The sequence below is a fragment of the Pseudopipra pipra genome, chromosome 22 (genome assembly GCF_036250125.1).
Source record: "Pseudopipra pipra isolate bDixPip1 chromosome 22, bDixPip1.hap1, whole genome shotgun sequence".
Lineage (NCBI taxonomy): Eukaryota > Metazoa > Chordata > Aves > Passeriformes > Pipridae > Pseudopipra > Pseudopipra pipra.
This window is the reverse complement of record NC_087570.1, coordinates 5,834,650-5,856,952: the sequence shown is the minus strand read 5'-3', so window position 1 is coordinate 5,856,952 and position 22,303 is coordinate 5,834,650. Positions and strand designations below refer to the sequence as shown.

Below are 22,303 nucleotides of genomic sequence, written 5' to 3'. Positions count from 1 at the left end.
CTGCATTTCAGCAAAGCAGTGGGCTCAGACTTGGTGTGAGTGCAGGAACCTGTCCCTTGGGTACCTCCCAAAGCCCAGCCCTGCTTCTTCCTCCCAGCCAGCAGACAATTCCCTATCCATGCACCTCCATCAGGCTCCAGCATGAAGAAGTGGTACAGCCACAGCCAACACTTCTCTCCATATGCACCTTCAGCACAGGACCAGACCTGCAGAAGATGCTGCTCACATCTCAGGCTCCCATTTCCTCCACTTGGTGGATGCAGGTTGAGCCAAGGGAAGAGATTGTTCAATACAAAGACTGGAACCTCCTGAAGATGGGTGTGCAGGGGGAATGCTGTCCTCATTTAAAACTTTTCCCAGTCAGAGCAGGGAAAGACAAGTTTATGTCCTCCAAACAAAGCCATGCCCTGCTGTTAGGCTGTCTTGTCATCTGTTAGCCAAAGACAGGAAAAGCTCTGTCCTTACTGATACCCTACAAAGGGCTTAGCTAAGGCAGCTTTGCAGCCTCTTTGCCAAAGAAAAGAGGAGGAATCTACACATGGAGAAGGCAGAAACCTCGGGCAAGGTGCAGCAGAAGACTTCAGTCCTGGACTTGTCCACTGGCACAGACAAGCTCACTTCTCTGTCTGCCCCTGTTCCCAGGAGGAAGCTTGGAGGTTCTCTCCAGGCACAGTTTTTCTCGCTCCTTGAAATTTAGATTTTCTCCATAAGCATTTTATTCACCACCAGTAGACCCAATATCCAAATCAGCATCTCTTCTTTTCCTTGATTTTCTTCTGTTCCTTCACACCTCTGGTTTGTACCCCCCAAAAGGCCATGTCTGCAATGGCAGCACAGAGCAGGCCAGAGAGTGGTGCCTCATCTATCCCATGCCTTGGGATAAGACCTCCATTGTTCTTTACCTGAGAGGTAGAGGTGGGCTGGGCCAAAACCACACTGGCAAGAGCACCAACAGGTTAAGTGGTACCAAGAGAGAGCTGGAGCAAGACACGTTCCCATGACCTCCTTTGGAAGTGGTCACGTGCAGGAAGAGAGCACCTTGGCACTGGTAACACCACCTGGTGTGGGAATAGGTCTCATCTCTCTGGGGAAACTTCTTTGCAGCCTTCCAGTGCTTAAAGGGGCTCATAAAAAAAAAGAGGGAGAGCAACCCTTCACACAGACAGTGTCAGGACAAGGGGGAACTGTTTCAAACCAAAAGAGAAGAAATTCAGACTAGATGTTAGGAAGAAATTCTTTACTCAGAGGGTAGCAAGGCCCTGGCACAGGGTGTCCAGAGAAGCTGTGGCTGACCCATGCCTGGAAGTGTCCAAGGCCAGGTAGGACAGGGCTTGGAGCAACCTGGGCTGGTGGAAGGTGTCCCTGCCCATGGCAGGGGGTGGACCAAGATGATCTTTAAGGTCCCTTCCAGCCCAAATCAGTCTGAGATTCCATGATCTGCAACATGCTGAATGTGAAGATAAGCTGAGGATGACACCACCACAAGTCATCAGTAATCCAAGGTGTTCACCCCTGCCCAGTCCTCTCCTGGCCATCACCAGCCTGGAAGACCTTTTGCAATCCTGGTGGCCTCCATCCTTCCTCCCACTCTGCTCAGCTGGGCACGGCTCCCAGCAGCTCCCATGGCAGGGGATGAAGTCTCAGTGCTCCTGAATGTGTGGAGGTATAATAAGCACTGCAAAGGAGTGGATGGGGGTGTTATGTATCCAAGCAGCCTGCAATCTCCTCACTTCCCCAGGCAGGATGAGTAGGGCAAAGGTTGGAGTCGCTGGCTGTCACTCCAGTGCCAGCTGGCTGCACGTGCACTGCCATCTATGACCACTTGTCCAGCACCTGGATCAAGATTTGTTTCAGCAGTGCTTCAGAATTCTTGGTGTGGATGGCACCTGGGTGAGCAGTGAAGTCAGTTGTGACATATTTTAAACACCAGAGCCTCCTGATAACAATCTCCTCTGAAGAAGTACAAGCCAGGGGGGCAATTCATTCACAGACCTTTGAAAAAGGATCCATCTGGCTGGTGGAAAAATTGGCTCTTTCTGCAATTCAAACGAAAGCATTTATGATATTTAAGGATGCTCTTAACTCCCCTCATGGAGAGCACCCACAAAATCACCATAGATGCTCATTTTTCCCGGAAAAATGTTCGTGGTGTGTTCAAAGACAACATCCAAAACAAAAGTCCCTACATCCCAAGCCACTCTGTATTTTTTTCAGTGACCTACTTGACAATAAACTTGGAGGAGTGAGTGTTTTCCAGCCTCAGTGCCAGATTTCAGGTGATGCCACAGCAGATTTGTTAGAACTGAACATCTGCTCCTGAAGACTCACAAATAAAGGCACATTCCCAAGCAGGCTCTGCAATCCACACAGAGCTAAAGGCGTCCTGCTGCAGCTGAAAAAGGCCAGCCTTGATGCCCCAGTGGCTCTTGTGCTGTGTTGAGCTGCCCAGGTGAGCACAGGGTTACAGCAACTGCTCACTCTCTGTTTGTAATGGACTGGACACAGTTCTTTTGTCAGAGCAATTTTCATCTTTGCAAAGCTGCTTCTGTTTGTGAACCGTGCTCCTATACAGCCCCTGCTCTGAGCAGTCATCAGCACCGCTTGGAAATGTTTGGATAGTTTGAAATAAATTTCATCAGAAAAACCACAGGTTTCTATAAAGGAGTACAATTGCCCTGTGTTTTCTAGCATGGAGGCTCCCAGAACAGCTTCTCCTTTCTCCAGAACAGGATTAATACACGTACTGTTGCTAAGTGTCCGATATTTATGTTCCATTAAATTCAAAACAGAATTTACTTCTATTCAGAGTCAATCCCCACAGCCTCAGATTCACCCATGAGCTCTCCCTCTCTTTTTCTCACAGTTCTTCTCCCCAGTGCATGGCTGAGACCATCCTCCAGACTGCAGAACTGCCCCACTTTCAATCCTACTTGGTAAGCCCCGGGGGCATCAGAAAGTTAAAAAGAACCTGTAAAATGTCTACCACAACCTCTGTGACTGATAGCACCAGTCATGTCCAGAAGCTGGGCAGGAGTGCTACCTGCCTGCACTTACTCTTTAGAGTAGTTTGTATTTACATCACTTAAATTCAGAGTCAGGATTACACCTTTGCACGGACCTTTTCATGCTCTGTTCTTTCACACTGGGCTCAGAGTTGGAAACCCTTTCCTGCTACCACTGCTGGGTCTTTTCCTTGCTGTGATATGGTGATGGTGATTCCTCTGCAGCCTTTGAGTGGAGATGCACCAGGACAAGCCTATGAAACACTCTTCAGGTGCATTTCATTCCTCTTCCCATCCGATGAAATATTTACACATCAAGGGGAGCCTCCTTGTCTAATGGGGGTTTGATGTTCATTAAAGCAACACACAGGCAGTAACAAAGAGCAATGCCCTGCAGCACTGGGGTGGTCAGCAGGCACTGAGATCCTACACTAGGGGTGACAAGGGACCTTTGCCACTGGCTGCTGTCCTGAGAGGGGGGCACAGGATGGCCCTGCTGGGCAGGATACTCTGCAGCAATGCATAGGCCAGGAGATCTGGTACCTCCCTTAAATGCTCCCCTGGATTTGGGCCTTCCTCCCTTCCAAAGGAGCTGGGCTTTGAGGTTTTCAAAGCACCCTGGCATCTTCTGAATCAGAGGCCAAAAGAACTCAGCTAGCAGAAAGCTGCAGGTAATGACTGAGCAGTGTTTCATGGGCGTCACTGAAAAGGTCAAGGGACACCCCCCCCCTCTTGCAGTGAGTGCCCATTTCCATGTTCTGTCTGTTCACACTCATCATATCCTCCACCAGACAGACTATATAAACACCCTCCTGCCCTGCTGTACTGTTATCATCCCTGCAGGCAGCTCACACTGCCCTTCCCTTCAGGGTGACTCACTCCAGATGTGTCTGCATCTGCCTCCCCTCTGCCGTGGGGGTCCCACCCATCACTCCATGGACACTCTGGTTCCAATGGATGCTGTGGACGTGATCCCACACTGTGACTGCTGCAATGGCCTAGTGGGCAAGTCAGGATGGTCCTATCCCCACCCCACCAGAGACACGGCTTGAAGCTGCTGAAGCAGGTGGACGTGCTCTACGACTCCTCACCCGGGCCAGGAGAGGTGTCCAGAGGACTTCCAGCTCATGTCAGGCACCCACTGCACCATCCTGCCACCACAGCTATCCCAAAAGAGCTGCAAGGTGGCCTGAGCCTGCCTGCAGCATTGCCAGCCGTAGCACCAGGAGCATCTGAGCCAGGGATACTCCATGGGCTGCAGACATCCATGACAGCCAGGGTCCATGTCCACCCCTCTGGCTTTTGTTGAACTCTCCGGTGTTTCTTCTTGGGGGGGGGGGGAATAACACATGAGAGGCCCAAAAATACGATATTCCCATGGACCCACGTGGCTCTGGCCAGCCAGCCACAGCCCTCTAACCTCTCATTCCCCTTAGCCTCTCAATTAGCTCTTGCCTTCCTGACGACTTCACTCAACACCCAGAGCGATTAGAAGCCAGAGGAAGGCCTCAGCTTTGTCTCCAACGATGAGCCAGATTAATCAGCTCCAGTTGCACTGAATTACCCAGTCGGGGCTCACAGCAACAACCTCCAATTCACCAGCAGAGCAGCCAGCATCCCGCTTTCACCCGGGATAATCAGCAAGGACATGAAAGCCAGATGAATGACTAGGTGAGGGTGGGCTGCTGCCTGTCAGGAGCTGGAATATAAATCAAAGCACTTTGAAATTAAATCCTCGCTTTGACAGGGAACTAATGCAGAGATTTTAAAGTAGGTGTAATACACTTAGACAGGCATGTGTGCAGCCCAGTGCAAGTTGCTGTGCTTTGAATAAAGTGCGTCCCGGCTACACAGGGAACAGGAAAATGGAGTTGAAAAGACAAAGGGAATTTTGAATAGCTCCAAACCAGCTTGGCAAGATTTTAGAGATGGTAGCACGAGGTTTTAGTAATGGACCTAACTAACAACATTGTCAGGAGGAGATTTGGTGCACAGTGGTTGGTTGCCTGGGATCTTCGATTTCACACCAAGCAGCCATCTCATGTTGCTCCTGGCTTTAAATTAAGGCATTTGTGCCCATATGGATAGGTGGAGGAACAGTGGATGGAGCAGAGATAGGGATCCCCACCACACCTCTTGGCCTCAGGGTGGGTAAGCCATGCTGCTGGGAGCTCCTGGGGTTTCCCAGGAGTTGACCTTTCCAGACAACCTCAGAGGTGAATTTAAAGCTTGATATCTGGTCCAGCATCACCCTCCACCTGTGCAGCCCAGAGCCCATCACCAGCCACTGCAGCTCATGGGACAGCCCTGCTGAGATGCCAAGGGGGTTTGAAACTCGTCCCTGCTCTGTCTTCAGATGATAAAACTCCCAGACACCTCCAGATAGAATTCCCCCAGATCCCCTTCATTGGTTTCGAATTTTCGAATGCCAAAATCTGGCATTTACAGGGAATCCTCAGAAACCGGGATCTGGGAAATCGCGCCCGGTCGAAGGGGTGGTTGTTTGAGGGAAGGCAGCCTGGGCAATGCCAAAGGCTGCTCCCAGCAACAGGCACATCTCAGCGCTCCGCTCCTTCACAGCCGCCGGGAAATTACCCCAACAACGCGGAGGGAACCTGCGCCCTCCCCTCTCCGGGATTCCCCCGTCTCTCCCCCCGCACCCACCGAACCCCACACGGAGGTGCCGCTCGGTGGGGGCGGCAGCAAGGCGGGGGGTTCCCGGAGGATCCCCCACGTCGCCGGAGGAGCTCCCGGTGCCCCCTCTGCCGTCAGAGCCGCCCCCCGGTGCCCTCCCCGCCGCCGGCCCGCCCCCGGGGGTGTCCCCGGCAGCGGGTCCCGCCCAGGGAGCGGCGGGGCCGGGGCGGCCCCCGGGTGTGCCCACGCCCCCGGCCCGCCCCCGGCCCCGCCGCTCCATCCCGGGACGGGCCGGCCGCGCTGACAGTCGCGCTCGGCGGCCGCCGCGGGCTCAGCAACCGGGCAGCGCCCGCCGCTCCTGCCCGCGCCCACCTGTGGCGGCGGCTGCCCCGGGCAGGGGGCGGCGGGGCGGGCCGGGCTGGGGTGGGCCGGGGGCGCTGCCGCCGCCGGCTCCGCGCGGTCTCTTCCCCGCCTGCCCTCCAGGATGAGCCCGGAGTATTCCCTGCGCTCCTTGCTGCTCATCATCCTCGCCACCTTCTCGGCCAACGCCAGCAACTGGCTGTGAGTAGCCACGGGACGAGGAGGAAGGGGGGGGTGGGAGAGACCCGCGGACACGCCGCCACTTGTTGGTAGCCCCCCCGGGGGTGCGGAGCAGGTGCGGCGGGGTCGGGGAGCATCGGGGCGCGACCCCCCCCCCCCCTCCCGCAGCGATGCTCCTCGGTCCCCGGCATCGGGCGCCCGTCCCCATCGCGCCGGTCCCCGCTGTCCCCGCTGACCCCCGGCGCGGTGGCGGTGGGGTCGCAGCCCTCATCCCCAGGCAGGTGGGCGGCGGGGGATGCCGACCCTCCCCAGCCGCTCCGTGACGGCGTGTTATCGCGGCTGGTGGGACAGGGGCTGGTTATCGAACCCCGTCCCCCCTGTTTTTGTCCTTAAGTTATGGGTCCTGACCACGCCAGGGGCGGGCGGAGGTCGGGGCATAGGGTCGGAGCGGGGCCTGGGGGTTGGCGAGGTGCCACGCGAGGGCCAGCGGTCCAGGGGAGGATTTGGCAGGGCTGGGGCGGCCGAGCGTGCCGGCCCCGGGGATCTGCAGCGAGCGGGGCTGCCCACGCCTCGGCCCGCCGCTCCCGGCAGGAGGACGGGTGCCGGAGGGCTGTTGCACACCGCAGAGGAGCCCGATGACATCGGGAACCCGCTGAACAAACACTGAAATAATGTGTAAGGTAAACAGGGGCGGAAATCGTTCTGGAAAATTCCTACGTGTTTGCCAAAGCGGTGGGACTGTTTTCTGGAGAGACCCCCCCCCACTCCCTCCGCCCAGGCCAGAGGGGATGGAACATGGCAGGACTTTCCCACCTAACTTTGAACGAAGGCGCCGGTTCCTCCTAATAAATCTGCTCTGGTGGGAATTGGTGCTTCCCCTGCTCCGAGTGTCGCCGGCTGACGGGAGCAGATTCCCGTGCCCGCACCCGGCAGCCCCGCTCTGTGGCTGGGAGCACGGGCCGCCTCCATCTCCCCTCCGTGGCTTTCTGCCGGCGAAGGCAGGTACACCACGGCCGGGCAGGGAGTCCCTGGGGCTGTCGGCATGAAACGTCCTGAGCGGCTTGTGCCTCTCCCAACACCTGTGCTCGAGGTGGCCACGGTCCCACAAACATATTCTCCGTGCGAGGGGTCCTCTCTGCATCCCAGATACGGCTCCCACCTCTCCTGCCTTTAGATTTCGTCTCGCCGGAGGCTGTGGGACGCGGGTGGGTTTTGGAGGATGGTCCCTATGCCTGGGGAAAGCGCCGGGTCACATTCCCCGAGTGTCCTGCCTGTGGGAAAAGGTGCTCGCCCGGCGGTAGCTGTCTGGGATGCGTTAGTGCTCAGTCCTCCCCTCCTCCTTTGCCAGATGGAGCGACTTGCGCTCCACGCGTCTCCGGCAAGTGGTGGGTGGATCATAGCCCGCTATCAAGGTGGTCTTTTAAGCTGTCATGCTTCTGGCGAAGGTATATTGGGAACTGTGGGAGTGTTTTTCCCGCAGGGAGAAGGTCCCGTTGAGGAAGCCCTGGGGGATAATGGCAGGTCTCTGGCAAGGGGCAGCCTCGGCTGCCCCGGGACGGGCACGGGGGGAAAGGGGGATTTCTTAAGCGAGGTCAACAAGCTGCCCCGCACGGATGCGCAGAGGTGGGACCCCCCCCCGATCCCCGGCGCCGCACGCAGCTGGGATCGGATTTGGGAAGCGAGGCGAAGGAGAGGTTCGCCGCAATAGCCGGGGAGGGCTGTGTGCAGCCGTCCGTGCTGGCGGAGCAGGGGTGGGCGCGGGGGGCTCGGCGGCACAGAGCGGAGGGCTCATTCCTGCCAACAGGGGAGGAAAAGCAGATACATTTCAGTGCGTTTGAAAGGAAGGGGGTCAGCTTTTTTTGATGTTGCAAATGTATCATGATAAAAGGATCTTCCCCCGCTCAGTGCTTTTTATTCTTTGCCTTTAGGATTAAGACAATTCCCATTGTTTATCTTCTCACATCAGAAACAAAGGCTGCCGGAGGCAATAAACAGAGTTAGAAGGATCCCAGGAGTTATCAGATATTCGAGGAATGAGCGTGCCTCGTATGTCTTGACGCATGTGGGCTCGGCATGCTCGGCGTTACCCCTGGGCGCTGCCAGCTTGCGCCCAGCACACGGGACGGATCCAGCCTCGCATAGCTCTGCACAGAGGTGTGTGCGCTGAGTGGCAGCCCTGTGAAGTTTGCTTTTCCAGAAACCTGCTGGATTAGTGATTAAGCTCAGTCGTGACTTCTTTTTTTTTTTTTTTCTCCCTCCCCCTAAAGCTTCTTTCGACCTGTCCAGACTCGCATTCTCCCAGCGCTTTGGAGAGATGCTGCTTGCAACGCTTGAGCTGAAGGGTTTCTGTAAGCCCGGCTTTGTGGGGAAAGGGCTCGTTTTGGCCATGCTGAGCTGCCCCATCCTGTATAAAAAGGAGACCGTGGAGGGATTGCTCAGAGGGATCAGTCATTGTGCTGGAAGGGATTTTGCCAAATCTTTTCATTATACAGACCAAGCTACTTTCTCCTTGGTTAGAAAGCAAACCTCAGGTGTGCTTTCTCAGCGTCTTGAGTTTGGGGAGTTGCTGCTTGGCTTGTTGCCTATCTAGAAAAACCTCTGTTCTCCAAATCTGAAGAGATGCTCCATTCCCCCTTTTCGTGAAAGCCTTAGGCTTGTTCTTCCTCCTGCCTTTGAAGGCTCAGATAGTTTTAAACTTTTGCCTCCTGCCTCTTCAGGCACAAGTTGTAAAATTAAATGAAGGGCCTTTTACATCTCGCTGTGCACGGGAAGGTCCTTCTGCTTTATCTCTAGAGAAGTTTGCTTTATCCAGGGGAAGCAGCCGAGTTACTTTCCAAAGCAACTTGCATTTCACAGACTCAGTCCAGCTCTTGAACCTGCACTTGCAGTGATGTGATTGAATTTGGATGCAAGTCCTCTCGGTGCTCCAAACCCATCCTGAATGCTGGGGGTATTTTGTAGAGAGTTTCAGCCAGTCAAGCATCTCTCCACAGCTGGCATGGGAGTGCAGGGCTCTGGTTTCAGTGACAGAGGTTTAGTTAGTTATTCATTTATTTACCTATTTTGGAGGGAGAGAAGTCCACCTGAAGAGGTGAACTAGAAAATGTGCAAAGTGGGGTGTGGATGTAAGCATCCACTTAACTGCATGAGGTACTTGGGCTGCCGTGATCTGTAGCTGTTTAGGGAATTTGAATGATAAGAGTCCAGTCCTGTGCCCCAGAAAACATCAGATAAAACAGGGCAGGGATCCTTTAAGGGTGAGATCCCTGGTTATCAAACTATCTGGGAATAATTACAGCCTCTTGCAGCTAAAACTGGCTCTGGAGGAGGCTCCCCATATTGGACACGGATGGTCTGAGATGTGGTTATGCCACTGTAGAGCAGGGTGTGCCACCAGCAGCTCCGTCTACCCCCTATTTACAGGGGTTTAAAACTGCCATCTGAGCTTGGGACTTGGCTTAAAGGGCCAGGATCGTGGATGGGCTTTTAAACCCTTAAAAAAAAATTAATTTGAGCTCTCTGGGAAAGTTTGAAGTTGTGAGTGTTCAAACAAGGCTGGCTAAGCAGCTGCTGTCTAACCACTTTCAAGGGTTGGGGAGGAAGGCGTAAAGGGAGTTTGGGTTTTCCTGGCCCCCTTTCATCCGAGCATCACAAGGTGCTTTGCAAACACAGGGCCCAATTCTCCGTGCTCATCACTACCAGCTTTGCAGCGGGGATGCTGCAAGAGCAGCCCCAATGCTCCTCTGTGCCTGTTTGGGTCACTGTGCAACGTAAAAGATTTGGGAGGAAGCATGCCTGGGTCCTACATTTGCATCCTTCTGGTTTTAAACCAGACTTCAGTTGTTTGAGGTGATTTTGTACAAGATTCTTTGCATTGTCGTTGCGACCCTCCCACCTTCCACCCGGCGAGGAACCGGTCCAGCATTTTCCCCTTGGATGCTGTGCAGGTTTGGCAGGTGCCTCCAGGGCTTCCCTCTCTGTGCTCTTGCTTTTTGCTGTGAGGACAGTGTCAGGAAGGTTCCCCAGTCACGTGTGTTCCAGCAGCTGGGATGGTGGGTCACAGCCTTCAGGTTTGATGAGGAATTTGCTCACTTTGAAGGATGCTGTGGGTCAGACAAGTGGCTCTCCACTGCTGGGGTGCCCAGGGCTCCTTTGCATTGCCCTGGGGATCCTGGGAGGTCCATGAGGTCAGTGCATGAACCCATGACACCCGTTCCCAAGGCGGTGGGGTGGGAGAGTGAAAACATCAGCCTCCACTGGAAATATATTTTAATTCTTATTTATTTGCAAGTCCTGCCACTCTTGACAGAGCCAGCTAATTTTAGCTTAGCAACAGAAATGAACTGGCTATGGGTTGTACCCTGCAGAGGCAGGAAGCCTCTGCCAATCCTGGCACTGGGCTTCCAACCAGTTTGGCTTATCTCTGAGCACTGGTCCTGTCTGGCAAACACCCTTCAGGGCTGTGTTTGTCAGAGTGGAGGAGAGCTCTCTGCTCTCTGGGTCCTCAGTGGCGATGGACATTTCTGTCCTTTCCTAAGAAAGCCTCAAATAAAACCTCAGTCTTTCACAGCAGAGCCTTATTCTAGGGAGGATGGACATGAGGGAGATAAAACCACTCTGCACCCCAGGTTGTGCCCAACTGGATCAGCTCCAAATATGAGCAACAGGAAGGCAGGGTTTTTTTGCAATGGTTTTCTATGACTCCATGAATCAGAACTGGACTTCTGCATTGAAGCAAAAAAAAGAGTTTATGTTACTCTGCTGAGAGCTGCTGTCCTCCCAGTTAATTCATCCTTGTGGATGGAGAGAAGTGTATTACAGCCACTTTCTTGAAATTATGAAATTGCTGAGCAGTCCTTAGGTTAACAGTTTCCAGGAGGTTCTTCTGTGTTTCCTTACGAGTGCAGTGACACTGGTTCTTACAATACTTGATGATTTTTTTTTTTCTTAAAGCCTTGTGCATCCACAAAACTGTCAGTCATCCGAGGCTGCTCCGATGGCAGACTCTGCTCTGGGTGCCTAGTGCAGGTAACCTCTGTTTCACCCACCCCCACACACCTGTGAGTGACCCCCAGCAGCATCCTCCAGGCTCTGTAGGACCTGCTGCCATGGGCTGTTGCACTTTGCAGCCAGGAAGGTGTTGTGCAGGATCTGGCTGGCTCAGCAGAACTGGAGCCAGTATTGTGCTTTCATGAAATTACTTGGGGGGGAAAAAATGATTGAATCTCTTGGCCTCTGGAGAGCAGCCTGGGGTCTGTTGCAAGTTGGGCGAGATCAAACTAATCCTGTAGAAGGCTTCTCTCGCCGTGTATTTGCAAATTCTGATAAAAAACTTAAAACTCATCAGATTTTCTCAAACCAGCTCTAGCCTGGAGTGCTGCAGGAGGGGAATTCCCTGGTGGCCTGCACTTGCCTCCTCTTGCAGCAAGGCATTGCTGTTGTACCTGAGCCCAGGAGTAGCTTCTGCTGACTTGTGAAGGAAGATGTAGTAAAGGATATTTCCTTCACATTCAAAGCAGATTGCCTGAGTGGATGCTGCTTAAGCTCTTCCCAGCTTCCACCCTGCTCTTTCTGGCTTCCACTCTGCTCTTCCCCATTACAAAGTGGAGATGTTGCACGGGTAGGGGGGTGTTTGCTGGGTGCACCTGGTGTTAGGTGCAGGGTCCAAGAGGGGGGGACAGGACTGGAGGTGCAGGCTCACCCTTGAGCTGAGGCAGTGGGGCTGTAGGCACATAATGGTGAACATAGCAGTGCCTCCTCCTGGGAGACTGTTTTGGCAGCTCTTAATTGGAGGTGGAGAGTAGGTGTGAAAAGCAGCTTTCAGCCAAGAGATGGTGCCTTAACTGTGACAGGAAGGACTGAGACAGAGAGCTGTGTTTCTTCCAGGGAAGAGACCAGACAGGCTCTCAGAAGATGACTTTGTCAATCATGATTTGCACTTTGAAGGGATAGAAAGGCAGGATATCTAATCCCAGGAGGGGGATGCCCAGTTCCCTGGGAGGAACAAGTCCTGCTGCAGAGCCAGCAGCTGGACAAGGCCATTCTGACAGGAGCTGCCCAAGCTGGCAGACTTGTGGAACCATTCCAAGGACGTGGTGGTCCCTACCAGCCTGGCCCTGTTGGCACAGGGAGAGTAGCACTAAGCCCTGTAGGGGCTCTCTGGCCTGCCTGCATCGTTTGACTGCCAGCCCTGGGACATCTCTCCATGGCTTCACCCCCCCTTGGAAGGGGAAAGCAACAAGGGAAAGATTATCCAAAGGAAAAGATTATCCATTTCTCCATAGCTGCAGGATGGCTCCTTGCAAGGAGCCACAGCACTGATCAGTGCCTCTCCCTGCATGCATCCATCTGTCTGCCTAGATAGATGCATGCAGGGATGCATGGTGTTGTTCCATGGGTTTTTCACATCCTAAACAACCCTTTTGTTCCTCCCCAGAAGAAACCTGCCTGCACACAAGCAGTCTCAATCCTCAGCACAACCCCAAGTCACTGCTGACTGTCCCTGCAGCCTCAGGAGGGAAAGAGATGCTCTTGCTGACCCCTCCATGAGCAGGGGGCTGTTTGCTGCCTCTCAGACAGCTGAAGCATCTTTGCAATTTAAGAGTTGGAGAAGCCTTTTCTGGCCTTGGTTGGGAAGGCTGAGTGTTTGCTGAGCAGGGTGAAGCTTCTGAGCTTACCTGACTTCTGAACACCTGTTGAATGGTTTGTCAGTGATGCCACCAACCTGGACCTGACTGTTCTCATCTTCAGGAAAATATTCCCAAAATGAGACAATGCAAAGAGTTCATACACTTGAAACTTATTTGTTTTAATAAAAGGAACACCGGAGATCTCTGCTTTCTCCAAGACATCTGCTGCATCTTCCCTGACATGCCTCTATAAAGAATTTGTCCATGACTGAAATTTCCACACCTTCCCATGGCAGGCAATCTCCACCCCTCACCTCCTGGCTTTGTCTGCCAACTGCTGTGGCTCTTTCAAGGTCTCCTTGTCATTCCAGCAATTATTCTTTCTCCTGAAAGTGTAATCATAATTTTTTATTTAAGCAGGCCTTCCTGACATTCCCCCCCACCATCTTTCCAAATCTTCCTGGATTTGAGGTTTACTTATTTGCCATCTTGCAGGGTGGATTAACTGCAGCTGCTTAAATGATGGGGCTTCGATCCTGATCTCAATACTGTGATGATAAAAAAAAAAAAAGGGCTTTCTGTCAGTTTTGTCTTACATGAGTGGCTTATTAAGAGGGATGTTGTTCTGTAAGTGACTTGCCTGGATTTAAAGGCAGGAGAAAAGAAACCTAAAGGCCACGATGAAGCAAGAAGACAGAACTTGAACAAGTGTTGTGGGCAGCAGCTCACCCCTTGAAACGTTCTTTGCCCAATCTTAGAAAAGGAAGAAAGTATTCCATTATTTGGGTGGGGTTTTTTCCACAAGCAGGGCTGTTTTGAGGCTGCATGTGAGCCTTAAGCTCTGCACAGCAATCAAGATGTGATATCACAGTGGAGATCTGCACTGAGACCTCCTCGCAGAGGGCAAGAACTGTTTGCTTTGTTGCTCCTGCTGAGCCTGTGGCTCTCCATGCAGGTAGATAAAGGCTTTGTCTGTGGTTTCCACCACCTCAGCCCAGGAAAACAAAGTTTGAAGCAAAGTTCTTATTAAGGACCAGGCAGAGTGCCAGAGCCACGTTTCCGTGGGGACTGTGGATGCTGAGGATGGGTTTGGTGCCTTGCTTGGGCTCCACAGCCCTGAGAAGTGTTCCATGAGCTGTGGGGTGGAAGTGTCTCTGAGTGCTGGTGAGGGCAGAGCATGTTTTCCATCTCCTGTCTCACTCTTTATCTGCCCCAGAGCGGGGAAAGGGGATGGTCTGTCCGGTGCCCCTGAACGTGGTGTGGAGAGACACAGTGGGAGAGCCTCAAAACTGAGGTCCTTCAGCAAAGATCCTTCCTTACATCCTTGCCTCAACCTCTGGATCCTGGAGCTTCCTCCCTTTCCAAAAGCAGTGATGGTTCTCATGGACTGCTAACAAGCTGGGATTGTGATGGGACACAGCATTTTAGGCACAGTTACCTCCATCCCCACAGCAAGCACGGGCTGAGGAGGGATGATGAGACACAGAGGACCTGTCAGGGGGGAAAGAGGCCAGAGCCCCGTTCTGGATAGTTTCATCTTATTTGCCTGCCTTGCAAAACAAATTACCAGACCTGTTCTTGGAGAGCTGTACCTATCTTTGAAGCATCCTCGGCCTTTGTTTTATCATCCCAAACAGCATTAAATGTGGGTTGGGGAGGCACCTTATCAGGTGCATCTCCTTGGAAAAGCTTGAAAGGCTCTTGTCGTGCTTTTCCTCATTCATGCTTTGAATTTATTGATCCACATTTGCCTGGAGAATCTCGAGCTGAGAAATATATATTAGAAAATGAGATGATGCCCTGGCCTGAGCAGAGCTGACATTAATGTGGCTGCTACACCTGCAGCAAAGCACTCTCCTGCCAAGGTGCCTGCAGTCAGAGCAGGCACTGACTCATCCACAGGACCAGCCTTGTGGGTTTGCAGGAGCTGGTTCCCTGGCATGAGAAATGAGTTGCTGGCATGGGGGAAGCCAAATCGGGACTGGAGATAGAATCTGATTTTTCTTGGCTTCCAGGCTCAAAACTGATCAACCAACTGTCCTGGGATGAATCTCACTGCTCTGGTGTGTGTCAGCTTCCCCATGCCCAAACTGGAATGATGGCTGGACCTGGGAGGGGATAGAGCTGTTACAGGCACTCTGTGTGTGTGCTCAGCATCCAACTCCTCAAAGCTCCCAGAGGCAGTTTGGTGCCTTCACTCCGGGTCAGCCAAGTGCAGCAAGACGTGAGAGCAGCAGTTGTTGCACTCCATGTCTGGGACTGCAGCACAGGGACAGGGACACTCACTGCACGGTGTGGGAGCAGAAAGGTTTGGGAGCAGCCCCAGGTTTGGCCATGGTGGGTTCTCGAAGCCACCCACGTGCATCAGGTCCTGTCCTCTGCAAACAGGGCTGTGCCCTTGGAGGAGCAGGAAGCCTTGGGCAAAGATGCCTGGCTGGTATAAAGGCTAGAAAAGCACTTGGCTCTGAAAGCAGCCTGCTGCTTCCCACTGTCAGAGAAGCATTGCCTCCAGTGATCACGCACAGGGAAAGCTGAATGCTTTTGACATCTCGCCATGCAGACTCCCCATGGACACCACAAGCCAAGACAGCTTTCTCCCTGGCTCCCACGGCCCCCCAGTTGTGAGCATGAAACCAAGCTGGTGAATAATTCTGCTGATGCACAGAAGAGAAAATCCTGTTCTCTCCTCCTGGGGCAGACTGGCAGGGTTAATGGGAGGAAGAGGCTGTGACAACTTGATTTTGTGGCTGAAGTCAGCAGATCTGGCTCCTGGGACAAATGGGAACAGGCAGGGAGCAGGAGCCACTTTTGCACAGTCACTTCTCGGAGGCGAGCAGGGCTTCAAAGGAAAAATCCTTAGCAGGATGTCGCAACTCTGGAGGAGGAGGGAAAAAAAACCAAGCAAACAGAAAAAAACCCACAAGCTCTGTAGGGCTGGGAAATGCAGAGTCAAGGAATGAGGTTTCCAAACAGCCTCCCCCTGGTACTTGCATCTCTTGGTGCAGACGAGGCAGCAGCGTGAGCCAGTGCTGGCGATTCCCGAGGACGCTGAAGCTTGGTGTGGCCAGTGGGGAGGTGCAAGTATGAGTTATGTGTCTGTCCCATGCAGGGGACCCTCCTTGTCCATGGCAGGTCAGGTTTTCACCACGGTAGTGCCACCTGAAGCAGCTGCCAGCAGCCACGAGACGGAGGGAGTCTCTTACACCCACCTGCCAGCACAGGTATTAATAGCTGTAGAGTATCTTGGATTATCCCACAGCCTGGGGATAATCAGACTGGGTCTCTCTTAAGCTCCTTCTGTGATCCAGAGCTGGGAAATGGGCAAGCATGGACACTGTGCCCACAACCCAGCAGGGGGTGGTGGGTTGGGTTACTAGGATGTGCAGCAGGGACCATCAGCCCTGCACGCTGGGCCAGAAGATGCTGAAAGCTTTCCAGGTGCTTGCCCCTAGAGGATAAGCTCCCTCATCCCCCTAATGCTGACAGCAGCTCTGTGACTCCTTCTGCTGAGGATGGGGCTATGGAAAGCAGAGCACATGGTCCCTTCCACACAGGGCCAGTCTTTTCCAGGTCAGCAAAGACCTCATGGCCCTGTTCATGAGCTGGGCTTGTGGGAGAGGTGCCCAGCCTGTGAAATTTTGCCCCTGCAGGCTCCTGATTCTCTCTTCCCCACTTCAAGCCCTGCTTGAATCCCAAGTGAAAGGAAACCTGGCAGCTCCCAGAGGCCATCCTTGCCTGCTGGGGGCTGGGGCAGCTAAAAGCAGGCTCCAGGAGGGAAGTGGTTTGGAGGGCGATGTTTGCCGGTGATGAGCACACAGCCATGCTGTGGGAGCAGTGTGGCAGATGGAGCTGGCAGCCAAGTGCCTGTCCTGCTTGTTTTGGCTGACTTTGGAGACCTCTGGCTTTTCCTAGTAGCACTTGGATGTGCCGGTACTCAGGAGACCTGACCGGGCACATTCAGACAACGCTGAAAATATCTTCCTTGCAGGCAACAGAGGCAAAGGGGAGCCAGCAGCTGGACTCCCCGGGAGACAGGGACTAGGCTGCAGAGGGATGGTTGTTTTGCTTTGGGCTTGCTCTCTGTCAGCCAAAAATGCATCCTGCAGAGCCACCACCATGGGACATTTAAGGTGACCCCTCACAGGCAGCAGGTCCCGGCTACGAGGGGGTGAGAATTTTGGTGTCCCAGGGTGTCCCAGCTGAACACGCGCTCACGCTCCCCTAACCCTCTGTGCTGGTGTCGTGACAGGTACCTGGCAAAGCTGTCTTCAGTGGGGAGCATCTCCGAGGAGGAGACCTGCGAGAAGCTGAAGGGCTTGATCCAGCGCCAGGTGCAGATGTGCAAGAGGAACCTGGAGGTGATGGACTCGGTGCGACGCGGAGCCCAGCTGGCCATCGAGGAGTGCCAGTACCAGTTCCGCAACCGCCGCTGGAACTGCTCCACGCTGGACACCCTGCCCGTCTTCGGCAAGGTGGTGACGCAAGGTGAGTCAGGAGAGAGTGTGCCTGGGGTGGTGCTGCTGGGGGAACAGCTACAGGAGCGGTCTGGGGGGCTGTAGGCAGATTTTTGCCTGCTTGCCCCTGAACAGTGGCTGGGGAGAGCCAGGAATGGATGGCCCAGTGTTGGATGTTAGGGCGGATGGGCACTTCAGCAGGGCTCTTTTTTTCACTGTGTCGTGGACAACATACCCAGACACTTGCTATTCCACAGCTCTCCTGAACCTTTTTCACGCCCATTTTATGGAGGCACCAGCCCAGGGTATCAGGAGACCTTTGACAAGTACAGGGCAAGTTTGAGCAGGGGTCCTAAAATCACCCTGTGGATCTCAGCTCTTTCCTACCGAGGCCAGGAGCTCCACTCCACAAAGCCATGCCTGCCTTTACTCGGTCTCTTCCCTGGGCAGTGGTGAAGCAGCGGCTGCTGCCAGGCCAACATGTGGCTACTCTTGAGCAGAGCATCAGTGAATGCCCTCAGGAGGACAGCCTGCTGCCACCTGGCACAGGAAAAACACACAGCAGCTGGGCCCTCAAGGACAGCATTGCCCACCACCAGCCAGCTGCCAGCCTTCGGGGCGGATGTGACCAGGGCAGCCCCCAACCCCTCTGGTCCCAGCTGCAACCAGGCTTCCCAGAGGCCCAGGACTGTAATCAAACCAGAGCATTGGGGTGAGGAGACGATGGGGAAAACCCCTGCAGATCAGGGAAGCATCCCTTGCCTCCCCTCGGGTGCTGTCTCTGAGGCACCATCTCACCTCCCATCCCAGGACCCCTAGACCAAAGCATCCCCCCAGCTCCTTGTTTGACTTTCCTCCCTCAACGCAGGGGTGAAGATCTCTTCTCGTGAAGGTTCAGGGACTGGAAATACCAGAAATACCAGAAACTAAAAGTCGTCTCTTTTTAGGCAGCCACAGCACAAACCGACCAACACGATCCTACTATTAACCTCGATTAACTTGGAGGCTGTTCAGTCCCCACACTGGCTGGGTCCTCCTCAGCCACTGCCAGCGAGGCCACCAAGGTCTGGGCTGCGACCACCAAAGTAGCTGCCCTCTGCCCGACCGGCGAGCCGGGGTGACATCTGCTCACAGGCCATCCTCCCTCTGCACCAAGCATGGGACCACCCCAAATGCCAGCCTTCCTTGCTCAGAGATGGAGAGTCTGTATCCTCAGCTGGCCTCAGAGGACACTGGGGATTTAGGTGTTGCAAGAGCTGATCCCTGGCCATGACACGCTGTGTGTTCACACCCAGGGTGTCCCCAGCTTCCCAAACAAGCTCTTCCCAACTGTGTGGCACCAAGAGCTGGGACAGGCCTGCACCCTGAGGACCAGAGGTGGTTTGGGAGCAGAGCAGGGTTTTTGCACAGTAGTTTGGAAGGTGCTGGGAGCTACAGAACCCTGTGTGAGAGGACGGCAAGGAGTTGCAGGGGGTGTTCCTGGATGTGGAAAGCAGCCAGCTGTTTTGGATGCAGGAGGGATTTCATAGCAGAGGTGCCCTGCGAGCACCAGGCAAGACAGTCTCTCCATGTAAGCTGTGGAGAGTTCTCCCCTAATTGGTTCAGGCTCTGCCTCTCCCATTGCCAGGTTATCACTTGTCCATCGTTCATGTTTTTAGTGTTGTGGGGCAGTTCCCAGCTCCTTCACTATTGCAAGGGCCCTCACTGCTGCAAAACATCTCCCAGTGCTGAGAGGTCTCTGCTGAGTTGGGTCCAGGCTTAGCACTAAGCAAACAGTGTCCCTGGGGATGGGGCAGATGAGGGTCCTGCACGGGGTACCTCATCCTGGGAGGAAGTGATGGAGCAAAGGGATTAGCCTGATAGCTCTGCATAGCATATTTTGCCAAGGGCCAGCTTTCAGACCAGCTTTTCAAGGGGATTCATGTGCCACACCAGCGTTAGGAGGGGAGAGGAGCAGCGACACACGCGACAGCCCACCGAGGGCCTTTGGCCACCTGGCTGGACCCCCCCTCCCACCCCTAGAAATCCCACTCATGTTGCCTTGGATTTGCTGCCCATGTTTCCCACCGTGGTTTGTGCCGTTGCAGGGACCCGGGAGGCAGCGTTCGTCTATGCCATCTCTTCAGCAGGGGTGGCCTTCGCCGTGACCCGCGCCTGCAGCAGCGGCGAGCTGGACAAGTGTGGATGTGACCGCACGGTGCAGGGGGGCAGCCCGCAGGGTGAGCGTCCAAACGGGGCTGGGGGCATCCAAACCCACTCTCTGGAGCCGTCCAGAAAGGAGGAAAAATTTGTTAGTCCACACTGAGTCCTGCGAAAAGGCACCTGGGAGCATAGCCCACAGGGCGGGGAAGGTGTCTCGCCCATGTGTCTCAGCTTCCCCTATCCCCCAGGCAGTCCAGCTGGATTTTAGAAAGAGCAGGGCTGGAGAGTGCAAGCACCACAGGCTGGCTGTACCTGTCTCATCTGTGCTCTCTGCCTCAGGGTTCCAGTGGTCGGGCTGCTCCGATAACATCGCCTACGGCGTGGCCTTCTCACAGTCCTTCGTCGACATCCGCGAGAGGAGCAAAGGGGCCTCTTCCAACAGAGCACTAATGAACCTCCACAACAACGAGGCAGGGAGAAAGGTAATGGCCAGGGGGAAACCTGGGCATCCCAGCTGGGCTCTGCAGCTTCATTTAACCCCACCAGCTCATACCCACCAACGGTGCTTTCTGCACAGCCCTCCCTGGCCCCGTCCCTCGTGCCCTCCCTGCTTTGTCCGTTCCCGTGCTGACCGTCCTGTCTCGTTCCTCGTGTTGGTCCTTCCAGGCGATCCTGAACAACATGCGGGTGGAATGCAAGTGCCACGGCGTGTCGGGCTCGTGCGAGTTCAAGACGTGCTGGAAAGCCATGCCCCCCTTCCGCAAAGTGGGCAACGTCCTCAAGGAGAAATTTGACGGCGCCACGGAGGTCGAGCAGAGCGAGATCGGGTCCACCAAAGTGCTGGTGCCCAAAAACTCCCAGTTCAAGCCGCACACGGACGAGGACCTCGTCTACCTGGACTCCAGTCCCGACTTCTGTGACCACGACCTCAAGAACGGGGTGCTGGGCACCAGCGGCCGGCAGTGCAACAAGACCTCCAAGGCCATCGACGGCTGCGAGCTGATGTGCTGCGGGCGCGGCTTTCACACGGACGAGGTGGAGGTTGTGGAAAGGTGCAGCTGCAAATTCCACTGGTGCTGCTCCGTCAAGTGCAAACCCTGCCACCGGGTGGTGGAGATCCACACGTGCCGGTGATGCAGGCGGAGAGCACCCACCCCTCTTTTACTGACCCTGCTTCTCCCCTGCCCCACCACCAGGACTGAGGATGTGACCCAGACACCGCGGGGAGAGCGCAGCTCTTTACAGAGACAGAAAACCCCAGAGAAAAAAACAGATTTTAAAGAAAAAAAATATTTAAAGTTTAAAAAAAAAAGTTGATCACTGTTGGCGCTTTTTTTTTTAATTGTTATTTTGTTTTGTCTGCTTTGCTGTATTTATTGCCGAAGTCAGAGCCCACAGGTGCCCTGTGCCAGTTTGCTCTCGGGCTGTCTGGGGATCTGTGGGATATCAGCTCCCATCAGATGGGCTCCTGCTGACTCCAAAAGCACTGCAGATGGGAGATGTTTAAGCCGAGGGTAGTGCAGCGTTCAAAACCTTCCATCACAGTTATTTTTGTTTGTTTAAGGCACATGTTGAGCACCCCAGAGCACCACTGCCCTGGCTGAGCCTCAGGAGGGGATGGAGCACAGCCAGGTGCATGGCAGGGGACAGGCAGGGTGCCACTGTCCCCCAACACTTAAGTTCCATGTGGAGCCCAGCCAGGGGGATCAGTTCATAAAGGGAACATGGGGACGCTCTTGCACCTCCTTGTTTTGGGATACTTGATGACCTCCTGGGCAGTGGATGGGTTTTGGAGCAGTTCTTGGGTGTTGGATGGATTTTGGAACAGTTCCAGTGGCCACCCTGATTTACAGAATCTCCTCAGTGGTTGCCCAGGGCTGTTGGAGGATGCAGTGGTCCCACCATGCTTCTTCCCTTCCCCCCCTCTCTTCTCCAGCACCTCATTCCACTGGAAACAGCAAAGGGCAGTGGTACCTGCAATCCTCTGACTCTTAATGGAGCTGGGAGCTGAGGGGAGGAAATGCCAGTGGTTTCTTTTCCTCTGTCCCATAATTGCCCCCACCTTGCTCACCAGCATCCTACAACAGGTCTCCTCTTCCTCCTCCACATGCCTGTTCTCCTGACCTGGGAGGGCTCTGGGGGACAGTCCCTGTCATGTTGGATGCTGAGAAAAGCAAAAGTATAACAGTGGAGCAATTGCTGGGGGTGAGGGAAAGAGGCTGCTGGGGGAAAAAGGGATTGCTTGTGCTCTGCCACTATCATTGTCTTGCCTTTGGGGAAGCATGAGAGAAGGACTGAACCAGAGGGGTGCTGCCATGTGTGCCCTGGCCACACGAATTTCGTGCAGCAGGGCCCCAGCTGCCCCCTCCTGCTCCCTGGAGTGCTGCCATGAGGATAAGGCACTGTCCTACCCACTGCAGCTTCGCTCTGCCTGGGACTGAGTCAGTGCAGAGTCCTTGCTGTTGGGCCACGGGACCAAGTATTTGGAGAATTAATAAGCAGAGGGGCACTGAGAGGGGAGGTGGAAAGCGAACTGGTTCCTCTCTCCCTCACCCACTGGTCTGTGAGTTGACAGGCAAAAGGCAAGCAGAGAAAAACCTCAAAATGGCACCTCGAGCCAACAGGAACATCTGCCTGTGATGTGGCAAGGGGTCAGCGTGGGGTGGCATTGCCAAGCTCTCCTATGTAGGAGGGAGCTCCCTGCACGGTCCAGGAAAGCCCAGAGCTGTGGCCATCGCCCTCCAGGCTGGAGGAGGGGGTCCCTGCAAACCTGCAGTCTTGTTTTTCTTCCCTGAGAGGGGGAAGGCTGGGGGAATGCACAGACATCTGTGAAATCCCGTCTGTGCCACGGCAGTGATGGGCTGGGGGAGAGCCTGTGGTCGCTGGAAGGTCTCCAGACATC

General features: G+C 54.4%; 1 protein-coding gene and 1 long non-coding RNA gene across 2 annotated transcripts in view; one reads left to right on the top strand and one right to left on the bottom strand.

Moving 5' to 3' along the window:
* The window catches only part of LOC135425922 (uncharacterized), a 337,473-nt gene that overhangs the window by 304,382 nt on the left and 10,788 nt on the right, over positions 1–22,303 (bottom strand). The gene's annotated exons all lie outside the window — the stretch shown is intronic.
* On the top strand, positions 5,925–20,727 carry WNT4 (Wnt family member 4). Its single transcript, XM_064678699.1, has 5 exons — positions 5,925–6,197; positions 17,055–17,290; positions 19,347–19,478; positions 19,741–19,883; positions 20,068–20,727. Exons 1-5 carry the CDS (start codon positions 6,121–6,123, stop codon positions 20,533–20,535), a joined length of 1,056 nt encoding a protein of 351 aa, XP_064534769.1. The 5' UTR covers positions 5,925–6,120; the 3' UTR covers positions 20,536–20,727.

Bases quoted from the DNA above. Each gene is read 5' to 3' on its own strand.
- WNT4 (XM_064678699.1), top strand. From the start codon at position 6,121: ATGAGCCCGGAGTATTCCCTGCGCTCCTTGCTGCTCATCATCCTCGCC. The intron at 6,198-17,054 runs GTGAGTAGCCAC...GTGTCGTGACAG, and splicing joins GCCAACGCCAGCAACTGGCT to GTACCTGGCAAAGCTGTCTT. The intron at 19,884-20,067 runs GTAATGGCCAGG...TGGTCCTTCCAG, and splicing joins ACAACGAGGCAGGGAGAAAG to GCGATCCTGAACAACATGCG.